The sequence below is a fragment of the Thunnus maccoyii genome, chromosome 6, assembly GCF_910596095.1.
Source record: "Thunnus maccoyii chromosome 6, fThuMac1.1, whole genome shotgun sequence".
Taxonomy (NCBI): domain Eukaryota; kingdom Metazoa; phylum Chordata; class Actinopteri; order Scombriformes; family Scombridae; genus Thunnus; species Thunnus maccoyii.
Window position 1 is genome coordinate 21,467,065 of NC_056538.1, and position 21,782 is coordinate 21,488,846.

Genomic DNA, 21,782 nt, shown 5'->3' on the forward strand with positions numbered 1-21,782 from the left:
AATCCGCTGGTGCAGCTGAGAAACATCAGGACCCAAAGGGCTAGTTAGAGTTAAGAATGTGTAGTAAAGCATTTCAGTAGTATCTCTCAAGTAATGACATGTTTTAAAGTGTCTGCAATAATGTCATGCTTCTCTGTGCATTCACTTTGCTTTTCACACACTTGAGACCAAATGAGGCAGCAGCTAGAATGTTTTGGACCGGAAGGCAGTGATCCATACGCTGCCTTCCGGTCCTACACTGAGTGAGTGGATGGGAGCTGCAGAAGGTAATTTCAACTGTGTCCTTATCTAACTCCACACCTGGGAGCATGTGCATGGTAACGCTGCACTCGCAGACATGGATTGGTTCTGACTGGGAACACCTGACTCACCAAAAGCTGTGACAGCAGAGTAACCGAGAGTCGAGCCAGGTTGATCCATAAATAATTTTCAACATGCAGCACTGTTACAGAGTGTTCTGCATTTTAATGAAGACAACATTGACTCCGTTGTTCCTCTATTTGTCTTCATTTGCAGACTTTTGAAATATTGAATTGTCTGTATGACTTTGTTCTTTACTGTATTATTAGTTACTTGTACTAGCTGTTGTCTGACCTTCTTTCTCCTCTCCCCTGTTACATCATATATTCCATGACAACGGGGCAAACTCCATCCAATGAGGAAGATCAGCTGATATGATTAAAAGCTCCAATTGCTAAATTGTCCTTGAAGAGACTCATTTTTTTATCACTTACGTTGAATTGACAGTCCAGAACTTTGTATTTCCAGGTTTCTATTGTATTATTTGGATCTTATGAAACATTGCTTTTATGAAAGTATTGTGTCATTTGTTACAGGTATAATTGATTTTTGATTGGTTGTTGCAGCCCTTGCCTGTAAAGATGATGACATTTTATATTGTAAGTTTAATGCCTGACAAAGATCTATGACCAAAACATTACATTTTCAATCGATTTAATGCTGAGAGAACAGTATGTGCGAGAGTTACTACTTTCCTTTGCATTCATTCTTCTATTCACCTGCCTACTGTTATGGATATTCCATAACTGACCAGGACAACAGAATGTCAAGCTGTACTCCTCTGTTCTCTCAAACAGAAGATAACACATGTTGTTTAATAAACCAGGAGCCTCACAGGCGAACCAAGGCCAGAATGCAGGTCATCATCAGACGCAACAAGACAAACCAAAGATACAGATTTAGGTCATAGGTTTATGATTCGGAACTGACGAACTAGTTTCTATGATTGGCTTAAAGGCTGGTTTTGGACTGTGTGGGTCAGACGAGTTTGGGGACACCGTACGAACAGGAGGTGTCCCTTGAGTCGCTCTCCCTTGCAAGGTTCTTCATTAAAGTTTTCCCAGAATCATCATACGAAGTTTGGTTTGGTCTTCTCTTCTTCAAACTGACAACTGCCAGTGCATCAGCTCCGAAAATCCACAACAATTTGGCGTCACGAACAGGATTTCAACACAACAAAGACGTGGTAAGTGCATAATTTTATTTTATTATTGTGCCTTACCATGTCTGCGTTTGACGAAATCACAAAGAAACTGTGCATCACTTTCACTTTAAAGGTGGTCACAAAGTGAACAAAAAAAAAAAAAGCAAAAAGCTGATGGTTAAAGAATCTAAACACATGAAAATGTGTTGAAACTGTGCAGTGATAAGCAGGTGCAAAGCATGTGGTTGTGAAGAGGTAAAAAAAGGCAGAGTTGAGTGAGTCTTAACTCCTGCAGTGCCACAAAAGTGGCTGGGATTTCTGGGCTAGCTTCGGGCTACGTCCGGCACAGGGGGACCCACCTGAGGTTTAAACTATAGAAAAGACGTTTTCGGGGTAGGATTTGGCCTATTTCGTTTAAGCCAAGATCGGGGATCATCCACTCTGTGTCCTGTGAGAAATGTTTTCAGACTTGGGATTCTAAGTCCTAGAGTCGGGCGCCGGTAAAATTTTTTTCAAACAATAAACAGTGTACACAAGACGAAGAGTTGCTTCGTCGGTTTGGCTTCAGATCACTGCTATTGCACCAGGAAGAGAGGTGTAAAAAAAAGAACTTCGGTGATGCTGGGAAAGTTTTGATGTGTCTGTTTTGTGTTTGATGTGTTTGTTTGTGTGATGTTTTTAATGTAAATGTGTTAAAATGGGCAACAACACGTCTAAAGCAGTGAGTAGAACACAATCTACTACAAAATTAATTCATTCACCAAAACACAAGAGAAAGAACAAATCTGTTTCAGTAGGAAACAAACACACCAATTCAGAAGTAAAAGGTCAATCTGCCATTGATAAGCTTCCCGAAGCAAACCCCCACACACTCACAGATGCACAATATAGAGCGATGTTTTCTCCACAATCTCCGGCGGGAGTTGTTGGTAGATTGAAAGGATGGACTTTTGTGTTTCCATTTTCTTCCCTTATGAATCAGTGGACAGATGGCGAATGGCCATACGAAGGAGCGTTTGATAGAGATAAGCTTCAGATTGCTGAGTACAATGTTAACCCAGATTTTGGAAATCCATCTTGGGATAGTGCGTATATGAAAGATTGTGTAAATGTGTGGTTAACTGTTGCTCGTCAGAGGTGTGGAGTGAGTCTGGATGAAAAAAGAGTTGATCGTTTTTCTGATGAGTTCAGAGCAGCAGTGGAGAACTGTGTTAAATGTGTGACAGCATGTCACTTGCCTATGTTGGAAGCAGAGTTGCAAACCAGAGCTACAGAAATGATGAAAATTAAACAGAGGCATGGTGAGAATGTGAAGGCCATTTCCAAAGCTATCATATACGGTTGGGCAAAACGGCAAACTGATGCTCCCTCTCCACAAACTTTGTTGACCATTGTATCCAAAGCTGGAGTGCCTTTGCAAGAGTCACACACAAACAAAACAATGATTTCAATTTTTCCACAACTTTCACCTTCAAACCCCTTTTCAGCTGCTAACATGACTGATCAAACCATTTCACAACAAGCAAAGACTGACGATGAATTTCTCTTACTAGCCGCAGCTGTTGAGGGACAAAGACTACAGACTGAAGTAGAAAATAGAGAAGAGCAGATAGCAGCTAGAGAAAGGGAAAGAGACAGTCAGGCTGCTAGAGAAAGGGAAAGAGTTAAACAGGAAAAGAAAGATAGAGCCGACGAAGAAAAAGCTAGGAAAGCTGCAGAAAAAGAAAAGAAAGCTAATTTGTCATTCAAACAGGTAAAAAGCCAGAAAAGAAAGGAAAAGAAAAGACATTTAGCTGCCGTTGCTGAAGAAACAGAGATAGACACTCAGGACAGCTCAGGAGAAAGTGAGGTAGAACTTGAGTTACAAGGAGCCAGAGGTAAGGGGGAGGAGTCTGACACAGATCATAGTGACGACACAGAACCTGCAGTCAGGCCAAAGATGACACAGAGACGACCCCACACTGCAAGTAGCAAAACTCAGGGACGAGATTTACTTTGCAAGCTACATGCCACCATTCAATGCACACCTGATGGATTGTTTTTAAGCCTACCTGATGTGAAGGCTGCTCATGCATTTCAGTTTTTGAAAACTATTGCTGATTGTTTGTATTGTTGGTCATTGACTGATTTTAACATGGCTTCCAGTTTCACAGTATCTAGCATTCAAAAAAATTGCTCAAATTTCACCAGCATGTGCAACACAGATGTCTGCCATGAGGCCTGTACTACAGTGTCACTGTACAGCAGCATTTAACCCCCCAGAGGTGTACAAACAATTAGCTGATGTGTTTTTGAATACACAAGAGGGGTTGGAGTGTGAACAATGTTTGTTTGTTGGTCCACAGGGATGTGCAATTCCAATTCGGTTATCTGACGCACAGCGCAAATTGGTTAATGATAAAGATTCATTTCCATACATCACTGTAGCTGTCTCTCCTGGCTGTGACCCACAACAGCTTGAAAGCATGGTGGCACAGTGCCAGGCATTGAGAGGAGCTGCGCAGACTCCTCAAACTCAAACAATAACACACTTGGGCCTTGAGCTGTACATGTTATCTTTAACTGAGCACATCCAGCTACCTCAGAGTAGGTTTGTTTTGCAACAACCACCCCTCCCCACACAGTATGGGCCTCCATCAGAGCTTTCAGAGGTTCCATCTATTTTATGGGCTAAACATAAAAACCATGTGGGTTTTGTGAATTCGGCTCCACCTCACGAAGTCACACTCAAACCTGGTGCTAAACTACCAATGGTCAGGCAATACAATTTGCCACACAAGTCAATTGCTGGTATTGAAGGTGTAATTCAGTCTTTACTGGATCAAGGTGTGTTGGTTCAAACAACAAGCCCATGTAACACACCCATTTTACCCATTCCAAAAGCAAACCGCCCAGATGAATGGCGTTTTGTACAAGATTTGCAAGCTATTAATAGCATTGTAGTGCCAACAGCTCCAATTGTGCCAGACACAAATTCGATTTTAGCTTCACTACCATCCAACTCAACACACTACACAGTCATTGATTTGAGTTCAGCTTTTTTTCTCAATCCCGTTGCATCCAGATAGCCAGTATCTGTTTGCATTCACATTCAAAGGAAAACAGTACACCTGGCAGCGTTTGCCTCAGGGTTTTGTCGAGAGTCCTACAGTTTACGCAGCAGCAGTGAAACGGGACTTGGATGACCTCCACTTTCCAGGGGGCTCCACTCTCCTACAGTATGCAGATGACCTCCTGATAGCTTCACCATCACAGGAAGCTTGTCGAACGGACTCCATCTTGCTCCTACAGAGACTAGCTGAGTGTGGTCATAGAGCATCACTTGCCAAACTGCAATTTTGTCGGTCTGAGGTGACATACTTGGGTCATGTTTTGAAAAATGGACAGCGCCTGTTGTCACCGGAGAGGTTGAAACTGCTGGTTAACATGCCTCCTCCCACAACCAAGAAACAAATGCTCTCGTTCTTGGGGATGGCGAATTATTGCAGACATTGGATCTTTGAGTATGCTGCTATGGACTCTGTTTTGCGAAACGCCACACTGCAATCAGCTCCTCCCAAGGTGCAGTGGACTGAGGACATGAACAAAGCTTTTCAGGACCTGAAACATGCTCTCACCTTGGCTCCGGCATTGGGGCTGCCGGACTATCATCAGCCGTTCCATCTGCATGTACATGAACGAGATGGCTTTGCTACAGGCATTCTCGTGCAAAAACATGGGTCTCATTACCGTCCAGTTGCGTACTACTCCTCTCGACTAACCCCTGTGGTTCTTGGCATGCCAGGTTGCTTAAGAGCGGTGGCCGCCGTTGCCATCATGATTGAGAAATCTTCTCCAATTGTACTGGCTCATGACTGTGTTGTGCACGTTCCACATGCAGTACTTCACATCTTGAACACATCTGCTACCCAACACATGACAGCTGCACGTCGTTCAGGCTATGAAGCAATCATTCTTCATAGTCCACACATCACTTTAAAACGCTCACCTCCATTGAATCCAGCTACTCTCCTTCCATTGATTGACACAGATGATGAGCATGATTGCATCACAACTATTGACCTGTGTACATCCCCAAGGCCAGACTTGTTGCAGACACCAATACCCAATTCTGATTTGATTTTTTACACTGATGGTTCAGCTAGCAGACCATCTGATAGCACACATCTAGCTGGCTATGCAGTAGTTAACGATTGGGGGGTAGTAGAGGCAAAAGCACTGCCTCCAGGTACCTCTGCTCAAGCAGCAGAACTGTATGCTCTAACTAGAGCGTGTATTCTTGCTTCTGGTAAGGTGGCTACTATTTACACTGACTCAAGATATGCATTTGGCGCTGCTCATGATTTTGGCCAGTTATGGAAGATGAGAGGTTTTGTGTCATCTTCTGGAAAACCACTACAGCATCACACTTTGGTTAATGACCTGTTAGATGCTATTTTGCGCCCATCTCAGCTTGCAATCATCAAATGTGCTGCTCACACGAATGGAACTGATCCTGTTTCACGAGGAAATGCAATGGCTGACACTGCAGCCAAACAAGCGGCACTTTCCTCTCCCTCTTTGGTACTTCAATGTGCCTCCACAAAACCTACCAATCCAATTCCAGTTCCTTCCGCTAATGATGTCGTGACAATGCAAAATCACGCTGATGACAGGGAGCGAAGTCTTTGGTTGCGTAAAGGTTGTAAAGTTGACGCGGAGTCTGGCTTGTGGCTCCACCCTGATGGTCGACCGGTTTGCCCTCGAGCTCTCCTTCATGTACTGGCACGTGTGACGCATGGTCCAGCGCATGTTGGAAGAGGGGTGATGAATGATGTTATTCGCTCACAGTGGTTTGCTCCAGGCATTACTCAAGTTTCACAAACACTTGTGGATAGTTGTATGATATGTCAACAGACCAGAAAAAAGAATAGCACAGTGAAACATGACCACTTAGAACCCCCATCAGGTCCTTTTGTAAATATGCAAATAGATTTTGTACATATGCCAAGCTCACAAGGCTTCAAATACTTGCTAGTCATAACCGACAGGTTCTCGAAGTGGGTAGAAGCTTTTGCAACGAAAAAAGAAGATGCAAGAACAGTTGTAAAGTGTCTGCTAAAAGAGGTAATCCCTAGGTACGGAGTGCCGCAGGGAATAGATAGCGACAGAGGTCCAGCTTTTGTGTCAAAAATCACTCAGGGACTGTCAGAAATCTTAGGATTTAAGTGGCAGTTACATGTTCCTTATCATCCACAGAGTTCAGGTCAAGTTGAGAGAATGAATGCAACTATCAAAGACAGATTGACCAAAACAGTCCTAGCCACAGGCCTGAAATGGCCTGATGCACTGCCGATTGTGCTGTACTCCATTCGGAGTGCACCAAGTGCAACTACAGGACTGAGTCCTCACGAGGTGCTGATGGGAAGACCAATGTCCACAGGGACAAGTCCCCCACTGACACCACACAAAGCTACTCTGCTTTGGACGGATGAGTTCATGACTGAGTATGTGAAAAGACTAACAGAGATTTTGAGAAAGTATCATTTACAGGTGGCTGACAGACTCCCCAAACCATCGGAAGAACCAATTCATTCCTTTCGAGAAGGTGACCTGGTATTAATCAAATCTCTGGAAAAAGTGTCTTTGTCTCCTAGGTGGAAAGGTCCATACCAGGTGCTGCTGACTACTAGGACGGCCCTGAAGGTCGAAGGCAGAGCAGAATGGATCCACGCCACAAGGTGCAGACTGGCCCCCCCAACCACTGGCGGAGGAGAGCAGAGCCCTGGCAGGTAACCGGATGGTTACTCCTTTTTTCTCTCCTGTTTAGTAGGTTCGGGCAGGGGACAGGTCAAGTCGGTCCAAATGAGAGAGAGACAGGAGTCTCTCTAATTCCAGGCGAAGGAGAGCGGAAAGGCTTTCCTTCTCATGACACAGTCGGTGCCATGAACCCAGTGCCCCATGGACAGGGGCGCCCTTTGCAGAATGATCCAGAAAATGCAGACCAAGAGCCAGATCTTGGACATACGGACAAATCAATGAGCCCATTGGGACTCTACAACACTATGGCGGTGGTCTACATATGATAAAACACTGTTTGAGACGAAGCAGAGTTCATCCACGTCGACGAAGAGGATCACTCCAGGAGGATGGATTCCACATCACCATGCATCGTATGTGCTAGTAACCTCTCCATGGTGATGGCCCTCTACTGTACGCAAAGTGCATGGGTTGAAGACTTCACTTTGTGATTGATTTGTTTTATTGTTATGATGTAATCAAATGTTTGTATGACTCCCCTTTAAGTTGCTAGGATTTCATCCAGTAAGAGGCAGGAAGTGTCTTGTCTTAGGTTGTTTGCGCATGTGACTGGTGACCTCTGTCAATGACCTCCTTTAACGCTTTGGTGTTCTAGGAGATCTTCTTTGAGGATTTGCCTCACTACTGCCCCTGGTGGTTGGAAGACAGAACTCATGGGTCACATGACAGTTGTTTTAAAGGGGTACATAAGAGGGGTTTTTTATCTAATTTACTGATTGTTTGCTTTTATTGTTATTGCATTATGTGTTTAAATGATTATGTGTTTTGATGATTTTACTTTTGATTTTGTTCAATGCAATTGTTGATTCTTGTATTACTTTTGTGTGAGAATTGTTATCTGTTGTGCGGATGTTGTTTCTACTCTGTTTGTGCCCTTACAGTCCACCAGTCCAGTCATAAATTGGTAATTTGTATTGATCTTTTGATCAATAAGAGGGGATTGTTATGGATATTCCATAACTGACCAGGACAACAGAATGTCAAGCTGTACTCCTCTGTTCTCTCAAACAGAAGATAACACATGTTGTTTAATAAACCAGGAGCCTCACAGGCGAACCAAGGCCAGAATGCAGGTCATCATCAGACGCAACAAGACAAACCAAAGATACAGATTTAGGTCATAGGTTTATGATTCGGAACTGACGAACTAGTTTCTATGATTGGCTTAAAGGCTGGTTTTGGACTGTGTGGGTCAGACGAGTTTGGGGACACCGTACGAACAGGAGGTGTCCCTTGAGTCGCTCTCCCTTGCAAGGTTCTTCATTAAAGTTTTCCCAGAATCATCATACGAAGTTTGGTTTGGTCTTCTCTTCTTCAAACTGACAACTGCCAGTGCATCAGCTCCGAAAATCCACAACACCTACCAGTATGTGTTTGCCAATATTCAGTAAAGGTAACAGTAGAACATAGAAAACATACATAAAAGTAACGGGAAGAAACGAGAGAACATTACAGCTGTGGTTTCGAGTAAAAATATCTATATTTAGTTGTTTTAGTTTGCTCTCAACTCCATTGTGCCATATGCTTAGAAATGCCACTTTCATAGGTTTTTCAAATAACAAAATGTCTTCAAACCATCATAAAAATGTTGTGAAAACATTAACATCACACAGCAGCTCCTCTGGCAGGTTGAGGTACACTGACCTCGCCTGTGTTGGTGTTTTAATACATTTAAATTAATCTTATAGTGCACATCCAGCCGTGCCCAATATGTCTCTGTCCCTGTCAACCTCTGGGGCAGAAAATGGAGGTCAGAGCCAAATAGGATAGGGTCCTTGGCAGAAAATGTAATAGCAGGTGCAGAGAGCATGTCTTAAGTTTGCTCATCCTGCCTTGAGACTTTAAATTTTGCATCCTCGCCTTTCAAGTAACTTCAGTCTTATACGACAAGATGCGGGGCAGGTTTGACAGAGACATGACAGATAAGAGTAAGCAAATGCAACTCTATATGTCACATGTTAAACCGGCTCCACTGCTATGTTTTAGGAATGAGTTTACACAGTCAAAAATGCCTGAAGAACTCTGGTTTGATTGAAGCCTTTGCCTTGCTGCCAACAACTGCACACGGAAAGGATAAATTACAAGGGGCAAATTCCATCACTCTGTGTTTTGGCAGATTTATACTCTTAAATGTCTTGAACTGATTAAGTGCTAATATTGCTATGCTGTCAGTTTCCAAAACAGGGATACTCAAATTAGCCTCAGAGAATCTTTACAACAATTTAAACCTCCACACCTATTAGTGAGGAGTAGCGTAATGAGAGCTCAATCTATTCAGTGCTCATCCATTTTTACTTCATTTCTCTAAGATATTCTTCTCTCTATCATGCAGTCAAACACAGATAAACTGTAACTCTAATTGAGAATTCTCACCTTAAATTTCATAGTTTTCCATTACAGTGATACTGTATATCTCACACCTAATCATTTGAAATGATGTGAAAGGTAAAATTACACAGTTGAGTTACTTTGGGTTTGTTACACTATTGTTATAAGCAACTCTGTGTTGAGGTAGCCTCTTAAACAGCATGTTCGCTGAATAACCGGGAATTTTTTTATTCCCTAGAGTCTACAGATTTGCTTTAGCTTTGCCTGGAAGCAGTCATTTAGTTTCACAACAAAAATGACTCATGAATGAAATGAAATGAATAATTTTTTCATTGCAAGAGGTTATTCAACAAATTGCAAGGAACCTTGGATGAGCTTGTGAAAGAATGGTCTCCTCTTAGCAACGTCTTTTGGTTGTGAGCGGCCAGCAATAATTTATAGAGCTCATAAAGCAACTTGTGTTTTGTTTAATTGCTTAATATTTCATGCTTTGTTGATGTTTATATCTTTTTTTGTATTTCTTCATACTTACTACTTCTGTCCCTTTATACAACTACAAATGAATTTGTGCACTTATGCGTTGTTTGCTTTCTTGATATGTGGGCAGATGTTTCACATCATGGTGACATAAAAACTATATCTGCAACTCACCTAATATTCTCTGATGGATCATAATGTACATCTACAAAGTTTATAGTGGACATTTATTCTCTTACTTATTAACAACATCCATTAGATTATTGGTACAACCTTGGCTCTGTCCACTTTCCACCATTTTTAAGATATTTGGCATCACAGCTAAATTAACTTAACCTTTGGCTCTCTCACTCCACAGCCCCAGTCCCCTCTCTATTCTCCACCATCCTCCCTCTGTCTGCTGCCTCTGCCAGTGTCTGCTTTGTCCTTGGCCGTGAGTCGCGCACATACAGCTGTCTGTCTCAGCCTTTTAGGAGACAAGAAAATGACCATCTTGATGTAGAAAACAGTATTTTTTTGTTTTTATGCTCCAGCCAATGTCGTTGTTAATCAATGTCTTTATTGAGCCCTGACTCCTCAGTGTGGAGGAATCATGCAAAATGTGAATTGCACTGACAAATCCATTACCATGACATATCACTGTAGTCCATTATGGATCTGCCTATTTCCGATTTAAATGGGTGGCTGTGGCTCAGGAGGTACAGTGGGTTGTCTACTAACTGGAAGGTCAGCGGTTTGATTCCTGGCTCCTCCAGTCCACATGCCAATGTGTCCTTGGGCAAGACACTTAAACCTATTAACCAAATTGCTCCTGATGGCTGTGCCATCAGTGTGTGAATGGTTTTTTCTCTAATGGGCAGTTTGGGACCTTGCATGGTAGCCCCTGTACCCATTCAGCGTATGAATGTATGTGAATGGGTGAATGTGATTTGTATTGTAAAAGTGTTTTGAGTGGTTGGAAGACTAGAACGGCACTATACAAGTACAGTCCATTTACCATTTACCATTTACTTCTCAACAGACCCCCAAAATATTTTCAAAACACTATTTCCAAAGTGATATGTGGCCTAATATTTTATCTATTCCTTGAATTTCTAATTGAAACAGCAGTAATGTTATTACTAAACCCTATGGTAAATATCTGCATCTGACAAACGCATAGTAGTATTTGCTTGCGCAAATCTGCACAGCTGAAATCTTGATCCCCGGATATAATCTGTGTATTATACGGGATCCGTACCTTCCTACAGTCACAGCTCAGGTCAGATCTCATAAGGGTCCAATTGGAGGAGAAAAGAAATAGAAAGAGCGCGTTTAGAAACGGGAAGCTGCTCAGTGGTTTTGTGTAGTGCGCACCTCCCCTCTCTGTAGCACAAGAGCCTCCTCTAATTCCTGCTCTTCATGCCAGAGCCTGCAGCTGTCTCTGTTGCGTCCCACCGCCGCCGTTGTGGGAAAATCGTCGCCCTGCATGACGAACCGACGGGAGACTTTTTCCCCCCTTGAAGTGACAGAGCGAAGCCGAAGGATCGTAACTTTAAAACAATTTCCAAAACTGTTAGGAGACTGAATGAAGACACCTGACAGCTCGTAACGCCCCGTCCGTGTGTTGCCTGAAATCTTTGCAACTGTGAAGGCTATAGGAATGTGGAATACAAGTGTATCTCAGCGGTGAGTGTTGTAATGCGTTTATCATTTCTGTCTCTCTCTAGTATTTGTTAGACTGCGTGTAGGCGTTCCGCAAAATTAAGTTTGTGTTTCCTGCCCGCGCACGAGTGGTTTTGATTGCAAATGTCATTCACGTTGAATAGTTATAGCATGCAGCAACAGATCAGTGACATTTTAATCTGTTATTTTCTGTCTAAGAATGCGTTTAAATACCAAAAAATAAGCTTAAACATCAAATATTTCTTCATCTGCTCATCCCTCTCATGCAGTAAAAGGACCTGCCTCTGCCCCTGACACCATGACCACAGACCTGAACTTGACCTCTCTGCTGAATGTGACAGATCTCCACAATCACACAAGAGGATGTTCCCTCACCAAGACTGGTTTTCAGTTCTACTATCTGCCCACCGTCTATATCATGGTCTTCATCACAGGGCTGGTGGGCAACAGCCTGGCCATTTGGATGTTTGTGTGCCACATGAGACCCTGGAGCAGCATCTCTGTCTACATGTTCAACCTGGCTCTGGCTGACTTCTGCTACGTCCTGTCTTTGCCTTTCCTCATCTTTTACTACTTCAACAAGACCGACTGGATATTCGGTGATGTTCTGTGCCGACTGCAGAGATTCATTTTCCACGTTAATCTGTACGGGAGCATTTTGTTTCTGACCTGCATCAGTGTTCACAGGTACTCCGGGGTGGTGCACCCGCTCAAGTCTCTGGGTCGACTGAAGAAGAAAAATGCGGTTATTACCAGCGCGTTGGTGTGGGCGGTGGTCGTTATAGGCATCTCTCCCATCCTATATTATTCCAGGACCGGCTTGAAGCGCAATGCAACCATTTGTTATGACACCACCACTGAGGATGAGTTACCAGGTTATTTTATCTACAGCATGACTTTGACTGTGTTTGGGTTCTGCGTCCCTTTTATAATCATATTTTGCTGCTATGGCATGATTGTCAAAGCGTTAATCTGCAATGACATGAACAATGCGCCTCTGCGGCAGAAATCTATCCACCTGGTTATCATCGTGCTCGCAGTCTTCGCCGTCTCCTACCTGCCTTTCCATGTGATGAAGAACCTTAACATGAGGGCGAGGCTGTACTTCCAGAGCCCTGACATGTGTGATTTTAATAACCGCGTCTACGCCACCTACCAGGTGACGCGGGGGCTGGCCAGCCTCAACAGCTGTGTGGATCCTATTCTTTACTTCCTGGCTGGAGATACCTTCCGGAGGAAGCTTTCAAGGGCCACTAAAAAACCCTCCAGAAAGGGGGACAATGTCCTTCAGTCCAAGAGCGAGGAGACGGCGCTCAACAGCCTGGCTGAGTATGTGGAGAATGGGGACAGGAGGATGTGACAGGGCACAGAGGTGGCCTCTGTGTGCCAGTCATGGCTGTGGATTTTGGAAATAGTACTAGAAACCACAATGGACCTGGGATTGAATAAGTAAATGCACTGTGTGGACTGAAGGCTGTGTGTAAAATGTAATGGGACGATGGTTTATAGAACTGTAGGATAAATACTCCATTTAACCCTGTGATGACCATCGGTTGCTTGCAGCCTGTCGATGTCGATAAACTATTGTACTGTATTGTTCTATACATGTATTGTAGAGCCATCACTCTTCATTCTCACTGAGTAGTTCGTGTTGTTTACACTTTGGACAAAATGAACATTATGATCAGCCAAGCTAAGGGAAATAGGTTTTCCTACAGGCAATAATGTCCTGTTCATCAATTTGTTCAGAAAAAATAGGACTGAGGATGGATAGCACCTTCTGCAGCCGCCAAGCTGATGCTTAATCAATGGCTATTAAGCAGGTGAGAGCTTGTGGTTAAAGAAGTGTACCTGGGACGGCTTTTGGAGGAAAAAAGTAAATGCACTGAACCTGAGATTGCTGCATGGATGTGCTGTGCAGACATTGTAATGCACTATGACTAGGGGACTCTCTGCTCTGAGGGCTACCTATCACTCCTCGTTTCTTTCTCCATCTATTACCGACTGGGCGAGGAATGTGGTCGAACAGTTTTTCATTTTGACAGCTCTGAGGTTAAGGTCCGCGACGGCTCTGTTACCACAATCTTTCTCGATTTGTTAACCTGTTCTCCACAGAAAAAAAAATAGAAGATAATACTCAACAGTATTTTGTGTATATGATACTACAATGAATGAAAGGTGTACTGTACAGGATGTTGTGACGTTCCAGATTAGTTTGTGTTGATAACCGTTTTGTTCAAATCAGTATCACTAATTCAAACCTTTTAGTGCATGAGTCAAGTATCAAAATATTATCAGTGAAACAATGATTTATCACAGCTGGTTTTAACTACACAAGTGCAACATAAGGAATAATAGCTTTTAAATGAGCAGAACGGACATACGCACTCAATCACCTGCTTTGTGACTCCATCAACATATTGAAGACTTGTTTGTATGAGATACCTCAAAGTAAATACTGCACTGTGCTCTTGTGATGACAGATAATAATTTCTGTTTTGTATCTGTTGTAATCATTCTGGAGAAATGATTGTGGAGCTCTCTCAGTATATTTTACCCTGGACTACCTAGATGTTTGATGTCTGTACTAATGTACCTTTGTAAATCTGTAACGTGGCTTACTATTGTCAAGAAAGGAAGAGAATCATCTGTACAGGATATCTGGGGCCACTTGTATCTTTGTCAATAAATTTTTATATGAAAACAAGTGAGAAAATGTAATAATAATTCTTCTCAGATGGTGGCCAGTTTTAAATCCCTGATCCCTGTTCTTAGTTAAGTATGTACACTACGATTGAATGGACACTGTTGGCTGCAGAGACTTGCATGCAGAGTTCTGTCTTCCCCGCTGCTGCTCCTCCTCTTTCTCTGCACTGCTGTTGACTTTCTTTTTCAACATAGCCAGGAGGAAGCGAAGAGACGAGGGAGGAATAAAGAGTGCCACCTTTTTTCTTCTGGCTTATCCTAAAACGGCTTTTGTGTCTGTCACAATGGCGTGAAGTTATTGATGCAGACAGGGGTGTGAGGCTGTCGCCAGGACCCCAGGGTTTCACGGGACTGTGGGCACAGGAAAGCGACCAACCTTCTTCCTCCAAGCAGGGCCCATGAATACAAACGGCTTTTGATTTCCTGGCTTTGAGGTGCAAACTGCATAGCTGGCCTTGGCAAATATATGTGTGTGTGTGTGTACTTGTGTCTCTGTGTTAGAAACCCTGAAGGCAATGGAGACCTTATTCAAGTAGGTGGTTGTTTTAGCCGTTATTGCTGTTTGTTGGGGACTGGTTATTGTTTCTTTGTTGAAAGGAGTCACTGTGTCATCCACAGGGGTATTAATATATATCTACAAGTGTCTGTTTGTGGGAAATATATCCTTTCTGCTGTGTGTAGATGTGATTAGATAAAAGGACGGTTAGATATAGCCAACGCCAAACCTCAAGCCAACGTCAGTGCTGTTGAGCTTGAGTGTCAAATCTTAACTTGCAGAAAGTTGGGATGCTTGCCAGTATCTCCTCCCTCCCTTCTCAGCCACCTTTCACCTCTTTTCTCTCACATCTTCCTCGCTTTATTCTGAATACAGAAAAAAAAAAACGTTTTCTTCACTGCATTCCATCACCTTCAGGAGAATATTATTCGAAGAAGTGTTGGGAAGAGAAAAGAAGGGATTTCTGCAAAGTGTACAGTAATGGCAGTTACAATGTTTGAATGTGTGCGTTTCCAGAAAACACTGTTGGTGGCAGGGGGGGGCTCAGAGGGTAATCACCGTCAAGACAGCTAAACCAAAACATTGAGCTTTGTTCTTGGAGATTTACAGTGGGAGCACAGCAGATTTACAATGATGGCACAACCACATCTATCACAGGGGCACCATCTGCTTGTGCCAAAAACTACCGCTAACTACACAAAAACCAAATGTAATCAAAATGTCAGCATGTGGTCCTTGGTGAGTAACTCATGATTCAAACAATCACAATGATGTGTGGCTACATTGCAAATTCCAGTCACTCCACTGACACCATGTGACATCACTGTAAAAACACGTGAGGCAATACAAACTCCTTTAAACACAAATTCCCACATTGCTACTGTATTATTAGTGAGTCATGCACTTCTGATATTTACATCATAACAACATTACACCTCTGCGTAATGCTTTTTGCAATGAGCAGTGTTTGGAGGAAAAGGAGCATGCACTACTGAGAGTGTACAGAGCCCTCCCCAGTCATGCATAAGAGAGATACTGTGTGTTTGTACACACAGTGTACAGAAGTCACACAACCAGGTACATGTTTTCCAACTATGTAAACATGTGCGAAAAATATTTTGTTCAATTGCTCTTGGTTACAGCACCACACTTTGTTATTAACATGTGTTTACTCGTTCCAGTCATACATCATCCTACCACACACCCCACCACTAGAGCGCACATAGAGCGTTATTGCACTTATATGGTCATGTCAGGCTGTATTGACATCCTTTTTGACTTAAACCTTTTGAAATAAAACAGGAAATTTACACATCAACGACACCTCCTTGAGTCTACTTTTGAGAGAGGATCCGGACTGTGCTAGTCAGGTAAGCATAGCTCACACCTCATTGACAGTCAAAACAGTTGTGGAACATTCAGGCTGTCGATGCATGCCCAAATGCAAACAAGTGTGCCTGTGTATGTGTGTGTGTCTATGGAGTTGTTCATCACACATCACAGATATGACTCTGCTGGGCAGGTCATCGACTTGCCAACTAAAAATCACCAACCAATTGGTAGAGAGCATGCAGTTGCACACGCACACATGCTCATTTATAATCAAACAGAATAATAACAGTTTCACCGGCTTGATGCAAGAAGCTATCAGAGAATTAAATGTCATGTTACTGCTGCTGAACCAGACTGTAAATGGATGAAGGTCGGATGATAAATGTAATCTTTTTATAGATGATTATGTTTCCTTACTCGAGGGATGTGTTTTTGTTCCAACATGTCTCCCTAGACAACGTGTGTATTTGCAGGAGGAATATAAAGGTAATCTTAACTTCATTTTGCATGTCAGTAAATATGCAGTGTTTATGTAACTCAGCCCATATAACCATTTAGTGTTTTATATTCTGTCTCTCAGTGTCTTTGCTTTTTCAGGTTCTGGCTTCTCTCAGCATTTTTGCTTTCTGTTCTCCAAAGAGCAGCTGCAGGGACAAGAGGTGTTACATTCTCAGCACTATATGCATGTGTAACATATGTAAGTAAAGATACATAGAAAAACTGGCTTGTAAAAAAAAACACAACAGCAACAGAAATAACATCAACAAAAAAAAGCAAACATAAGAAAAGCAAAGGAATATACGTTTGGCAGTTGAATCGGATGATCTAATAGTAACCATTCATTCTGTTGTGTTCATATGTCTACATCTACACTGCCTCTGTCCACACCAATACTGCCAAGATGGCAACATATATAGCTATGCAGCATGAATTATAGGCTACCAGAAATACAGATGACCTGGGGTGTGGCTGCTTTTGACAGTGAAAGCCATTTGAAATGAGACTGCCGTGAGTGTCTTTGGGGCAATATGTTTACAGTCACCTCTGGAGTTGCCTCTGCCTCCTTTGACCCCCTCATGAAATGACTTCACTTTCATCATGTTGTCAGAAATACATCCAAGGGTGTTAAAGTCAATTATAGGCCTTGATCTAATACTTGTATGGACAAGTAAAAACAAAATGAAAGACATTCTCCTCACTCTGTTACTGTACAGATGGTGTAAGCATAACAGTGAATGGGAACTCGTTATTTTGATCTCTATCGGTTACTGTAAAGTCATGCCTAAAGTAAGCCATGTGATGGCTCGGACTGCTGCCAGTAATAATAATGTGAGACTGGTATTGTATACAAGATGTGCAAGATTTAGATGGGACTGGAAGAACAAGTGGGAGAGGGCGTGTGAGACGGAGCGCAGGCTGTCATATTTTGGCTGTCATGAGGTTTATGATCAATATCTCTGCAGCCACTCCTGTCTGGCTTCTTGTTGATTTTCTGCCGCTTCTTGGCACTGTCATCAATCAACTTGAACGATCGGTTTACTGGCTGACATCCACAAACTTACGTCTTTGATTTCATACAATGGGGGTCACAAAGATCTGTCAGGCAGTTTAACCCCCAACTGAAAGGAAGATGTCTAAAAGTGGTTCGGTTTGATCAGTTTTGGACAATAAACTTCATATTAATCCTACGGTTTTCATGCAATATATACAGTACATATGGAGAAGGTAAAGCTGATGCTGTTTCAGATGATGCACTTTTGCAAATAGACAGACACAGCTGGGAGACAAGAGCGTTGTCAGACAGAGCGCAGACGAGCTGGCCCGTCTGATAAGAGTTATGAGATTGGAAGCGTAGCTTTGAAATGAACTGAGGTTAAATAAAAGGGTGCCCGCTGCTTGGGAAGGATAGGGAAGAGACAAGATAAGGCGAGGTGTGAGAACAAGAAGCTGAGAGCTACAACGATATCAAATGTGCTGTAGGCATATTAAAAAAGCTGCAGGAGAAGGAGAAAGAAGCACAAAGAAAGAAAGGAACGTTATTTGTATATCCAAATACACACTGAAATAAATGGAAGGAAGTATGTTATTGTATTGCTGTGGGATTAATTTCTTAATCCTAAATCGCAATAAAAAAAATACTAAGAGTTCTATCATGGGGCCACAAAGCAAGTAATAAGTAAAAGACTTTCAAGAAATGCTTCTTATTAAATCATAAAACAAGATTCACCCAAAAGTGAGTCAGATTAAAATTAATACCAAGGGCCATACTGGGAGACTGTCCTGTGAAGACAACCAAAAGTACAAAAAAGGACACATTTTTTAAAAGTATGAGACTAGATTCTTAATTTTGAGCTCCTCCCTGCCTGCGGCTCGTCTGCAAGTTTGCTAGCAAGAACCACGCCACAACTCTATGTAATTTAAAGGTTTTAATGGACATTCAGGAGGTATTAAATGTTGAGGACAGATGAATGGATGTAAAGGGGAGGGGTAAAGGTGGAAGGAGGACGTTGACTGTTAGGCTGATCTAGGAGGATGTACTGTCGACCGGGCGGAGGGAGACTTAGTGTGGGGGTTCCGTCTCAGGTGTGTTTCCACCTGAGATGATTACAGGCCCCCAGACGGTACCTAGAATGAGACGTGGGAGAGGTATGCAATGGATTGAATAGGAAAAGATGAAGGGAGTAGATGAGGTAAGAAGGTGAATGGATGAAGAGAGGGGAAAGGGAGGGTGGGTCAATAAATCTGAGACAAACAGGGCAGAATTGGTTGACCAGGAATAAGCAGGGCTTGACAGGTGATTAGAGGTGTGGTTGAGGTGTGGCCCTGCTCCTGATCCTAAGTTAACTATTTAGCTCGTGAAAACTATTGTAAAGGATGATGAGCTATGCACTCCACTGACAGTCCAATGCTTTTATTAGCTGGCAACCCGACAGTCTGCCCTTCTGCCCTTCTGCAGGGATGATAAATCTCTTAAGACCAAAAGTTTATGTACTGGCAGATTACATCCACTGCTCACATATTCACAGTGTGTCAGTGTGTGTGTTGCAGAGAGTGGGAATAAGCGTGTGGGTATGAAAGGGAAAGAAAAGAGCTTCGCAGCAAACTGTGTGTAGGCATATCTATATATACAGCAGGTGAATAATGGAAATGTTGGACAAACATAACCATATATGCTTTATAAGTAAGACGCAGGGTCATCTTTTACCTCCACAGGTTCACTCCTCCTCACCACTTTTGGTTTCCTGACATGCTGGTCTTGAGCTGTGTGTGGTGGGAAAGAAAGCCTCTGTTTCATGTAAGGGATTAGGAGATCTCTACACACCCTGTGCTGCAACCTCCCACAACGATTCATTTTTGTTTAGATCGGAATACTGCTAGATGAAACCACTCTCGAGTTTGTTCAGCTGCGTTTATGGGTCCATTATCATCTTAAAGGACCATCTTAAAGAAATCACTTGAAGCTGAAGAGCTGATTGCATGTCCTATGAATTGACCATTACGTTTTTTCATTTAGCTTCTCCATTCATATTTTCTAGACATTATATCTCCATATACAATATTCTGTGTATAATATATGTTGCCACAAACAGTCAAATTCAAATATGCTGGGTCAAAAATTTCAAAATCTTCAGCCTTTTAAATTTTATCAAGTGTAATTTGTGTACAATATAAACGCCTCCGCACGTCATTAAATAAAAATCGAATCAAATCAAATCTCCAGAGACAATGCAGAGGACATGGCCTGACATGTAGGGGATATGAGCTTCAATCTAAATCCTCAAGAATCTCAATCTAACTCAATCTAAATTTTACCGTTTTTTTTTTTAATTTTTTGCTCCAATTGTCAAAAAGAGGCAAAAGAGCATCAGAACTCATATCTTCTAATAAAACTGTTATTGCTGTTGCTGTTTATTTCACCCTCTCACATGAGCACTAAGATGTCTTTGTCTATCTCAGAATCTCTTAAGAGGACACAGATCATAATTTCCAGTGGATGTTCTGTTCCAAATGTTCACAACTTATGGCATTTAAATTATATCTTGCCTGATGAATCTAAGGTGAAAAGATTGTCGTTAAAAAATGTCCTTGCAGGTGTTTATTCAAACTTTATGGAGTAATTTGCTGGAAAGCCAGAATCCACAGCTGCACACTGTTACACATTTAACAATAAATACCCATGAGCTTCCTGCTGCTTGCAGATTGTAGTGGATTGGAAAGTGTAGAAATGTAGAAAGTAACAACTTTGTTTTTTATCATGTACGTTAATTAAAAACAAACAAACCAAAAAATGCATCACTTCCTGTGTAGTATTACTTTTTTCCATATTGTAGATCAGGACAGGGAATTCTGAAGCTCTGACAACCTGGAGGAAACAACTGGTTAAACACTAAAGGTAAAACATTTTATCATCAAATAAAACTTTAATGCAAACTTATTTCGCATAATTACACAACTGATAAAACATGGAAATATTAGTGAAGGTCTTAAAAATCCTTTACATTCTAATTAACAAGTGCAGCTTTGAAAATTCACACACCGTTGAAGTGATAGCCGATCTCTTTTAAAGCTGACACATGGTGCTAATTGGCATTTAACGTTGCCTTTGTAATTGTGATTTAACTACTTCAAACTTAATCCCTTCAAAGTTTCATTCTTTGCCTTCATTATTTTGTCACTTTTCCCCTCTCTGCATACTGTGTGTGTGTGTGTGTGTGTGTGTGTGTGTGTGTGCTGTACATCTGCACATGGACACAGATGAACTCAATTACCTCATCTGTTCTGCATCCTATTCTGGCCCGTGATTGTTAATGATCCACCCCAGATCAAGCTGTGTTATCAAGGATCTATAGCCTCCCATGGGAGTTGTCTTCCTACCTCATTAGGCAGAGATACACCTTGCATGCTTAGCAGATGACTGTCAGGTGCCTGGGCCTTTTATTGCTGCTGCACTATTGGTTTAGGTGTGTTTAAAGCCTGAAATGTACCAAGGGAAGGTCATGTCATTCTCCATAAAATCCAAATCAAGATAAGATTTTGTCAGTTTCCAGTACAGAGATTTAGTCAGCCAGAAAATGAGAAAATGCTACATAATATAAAATAAAACAAACGTTGTTTCCACTCTTTTATTTGATATCCAACATTAGATGTGATTTGATCTCTTTCTTTCTCTTTTTCTTTCTATGCTTACATACTTACTTAAATACTTTGAATTCTATGGGCGTACATATAAGCATTCACAAACATTAACAGCCATGCACACACACCTCCAAAAACTATTATCTATTAATTGAAAGAGACGATCAGCAGTGAAGTGCATTTTCCACTTAAGGAAAAAGCTGACAGAACAGTTTGCTCTCTAAAGCCGCCGCACTAACACCTACACACATCTAGAGAGTGAGAGTTAATCAAAGAAAGACACCAAAACAGCCTGACAAAATGAAATTTGTATTTTTTATATCCAGCACCTACTCTGTGTTACCAATTTCGCCTCTAACCTCTTCTTCTTGACCATAAATCCTCCTCCCCTTCCCTGAC

The 21,782-nt window shown here is 42.0% G+C and overlaps 2 protein-coding genes across 2 annotated transcripts; both read left to right on the forward strand.

Annotated features, from left to right (window-relative positions):
- The first annotated feature begins 1,352 nt into the window (after positions 1–1,352).
- On the forward strand, positions 1,353–8,280 carry LOC121899284 (protein NYNRIN-like). The gene is given in 2 exon segments (XM_042415000.1): positions 1,353–4,482; positions 4,484–8,280. Coding segments are annotated over 2 exon segments (3,570 nt in total). The 5' UTR covers positions 1,353–3,648; the 3' UTR covers positions 7,220–8,280.
- A 3,023-nt stretch (positions 8,281–11,303) lies between these two features.
- On the forward strand, positions 11,304–14,421 carry p2ry1 (purinergic receptor P2Y1). Its single transcript, XM_042414321.1, has 2 exons — positions 11,304–11,716; positions 11,983–14,421. Exon 2 carries the CDS (start codon positions 12,012–12,014, stop codon positions 13,071–13,073), a length of 1,062 nt encoding a protein of 353 aa, XP_042270255.1. The 5' UTR covers positions 11,304–11,716; positions 11,983–12,011; the 3' UTR covers positions 13,074–14,421.
- The last annotated feature ends 7,361 nt before the right edge of the window (positions 14,422–21,782 follow it).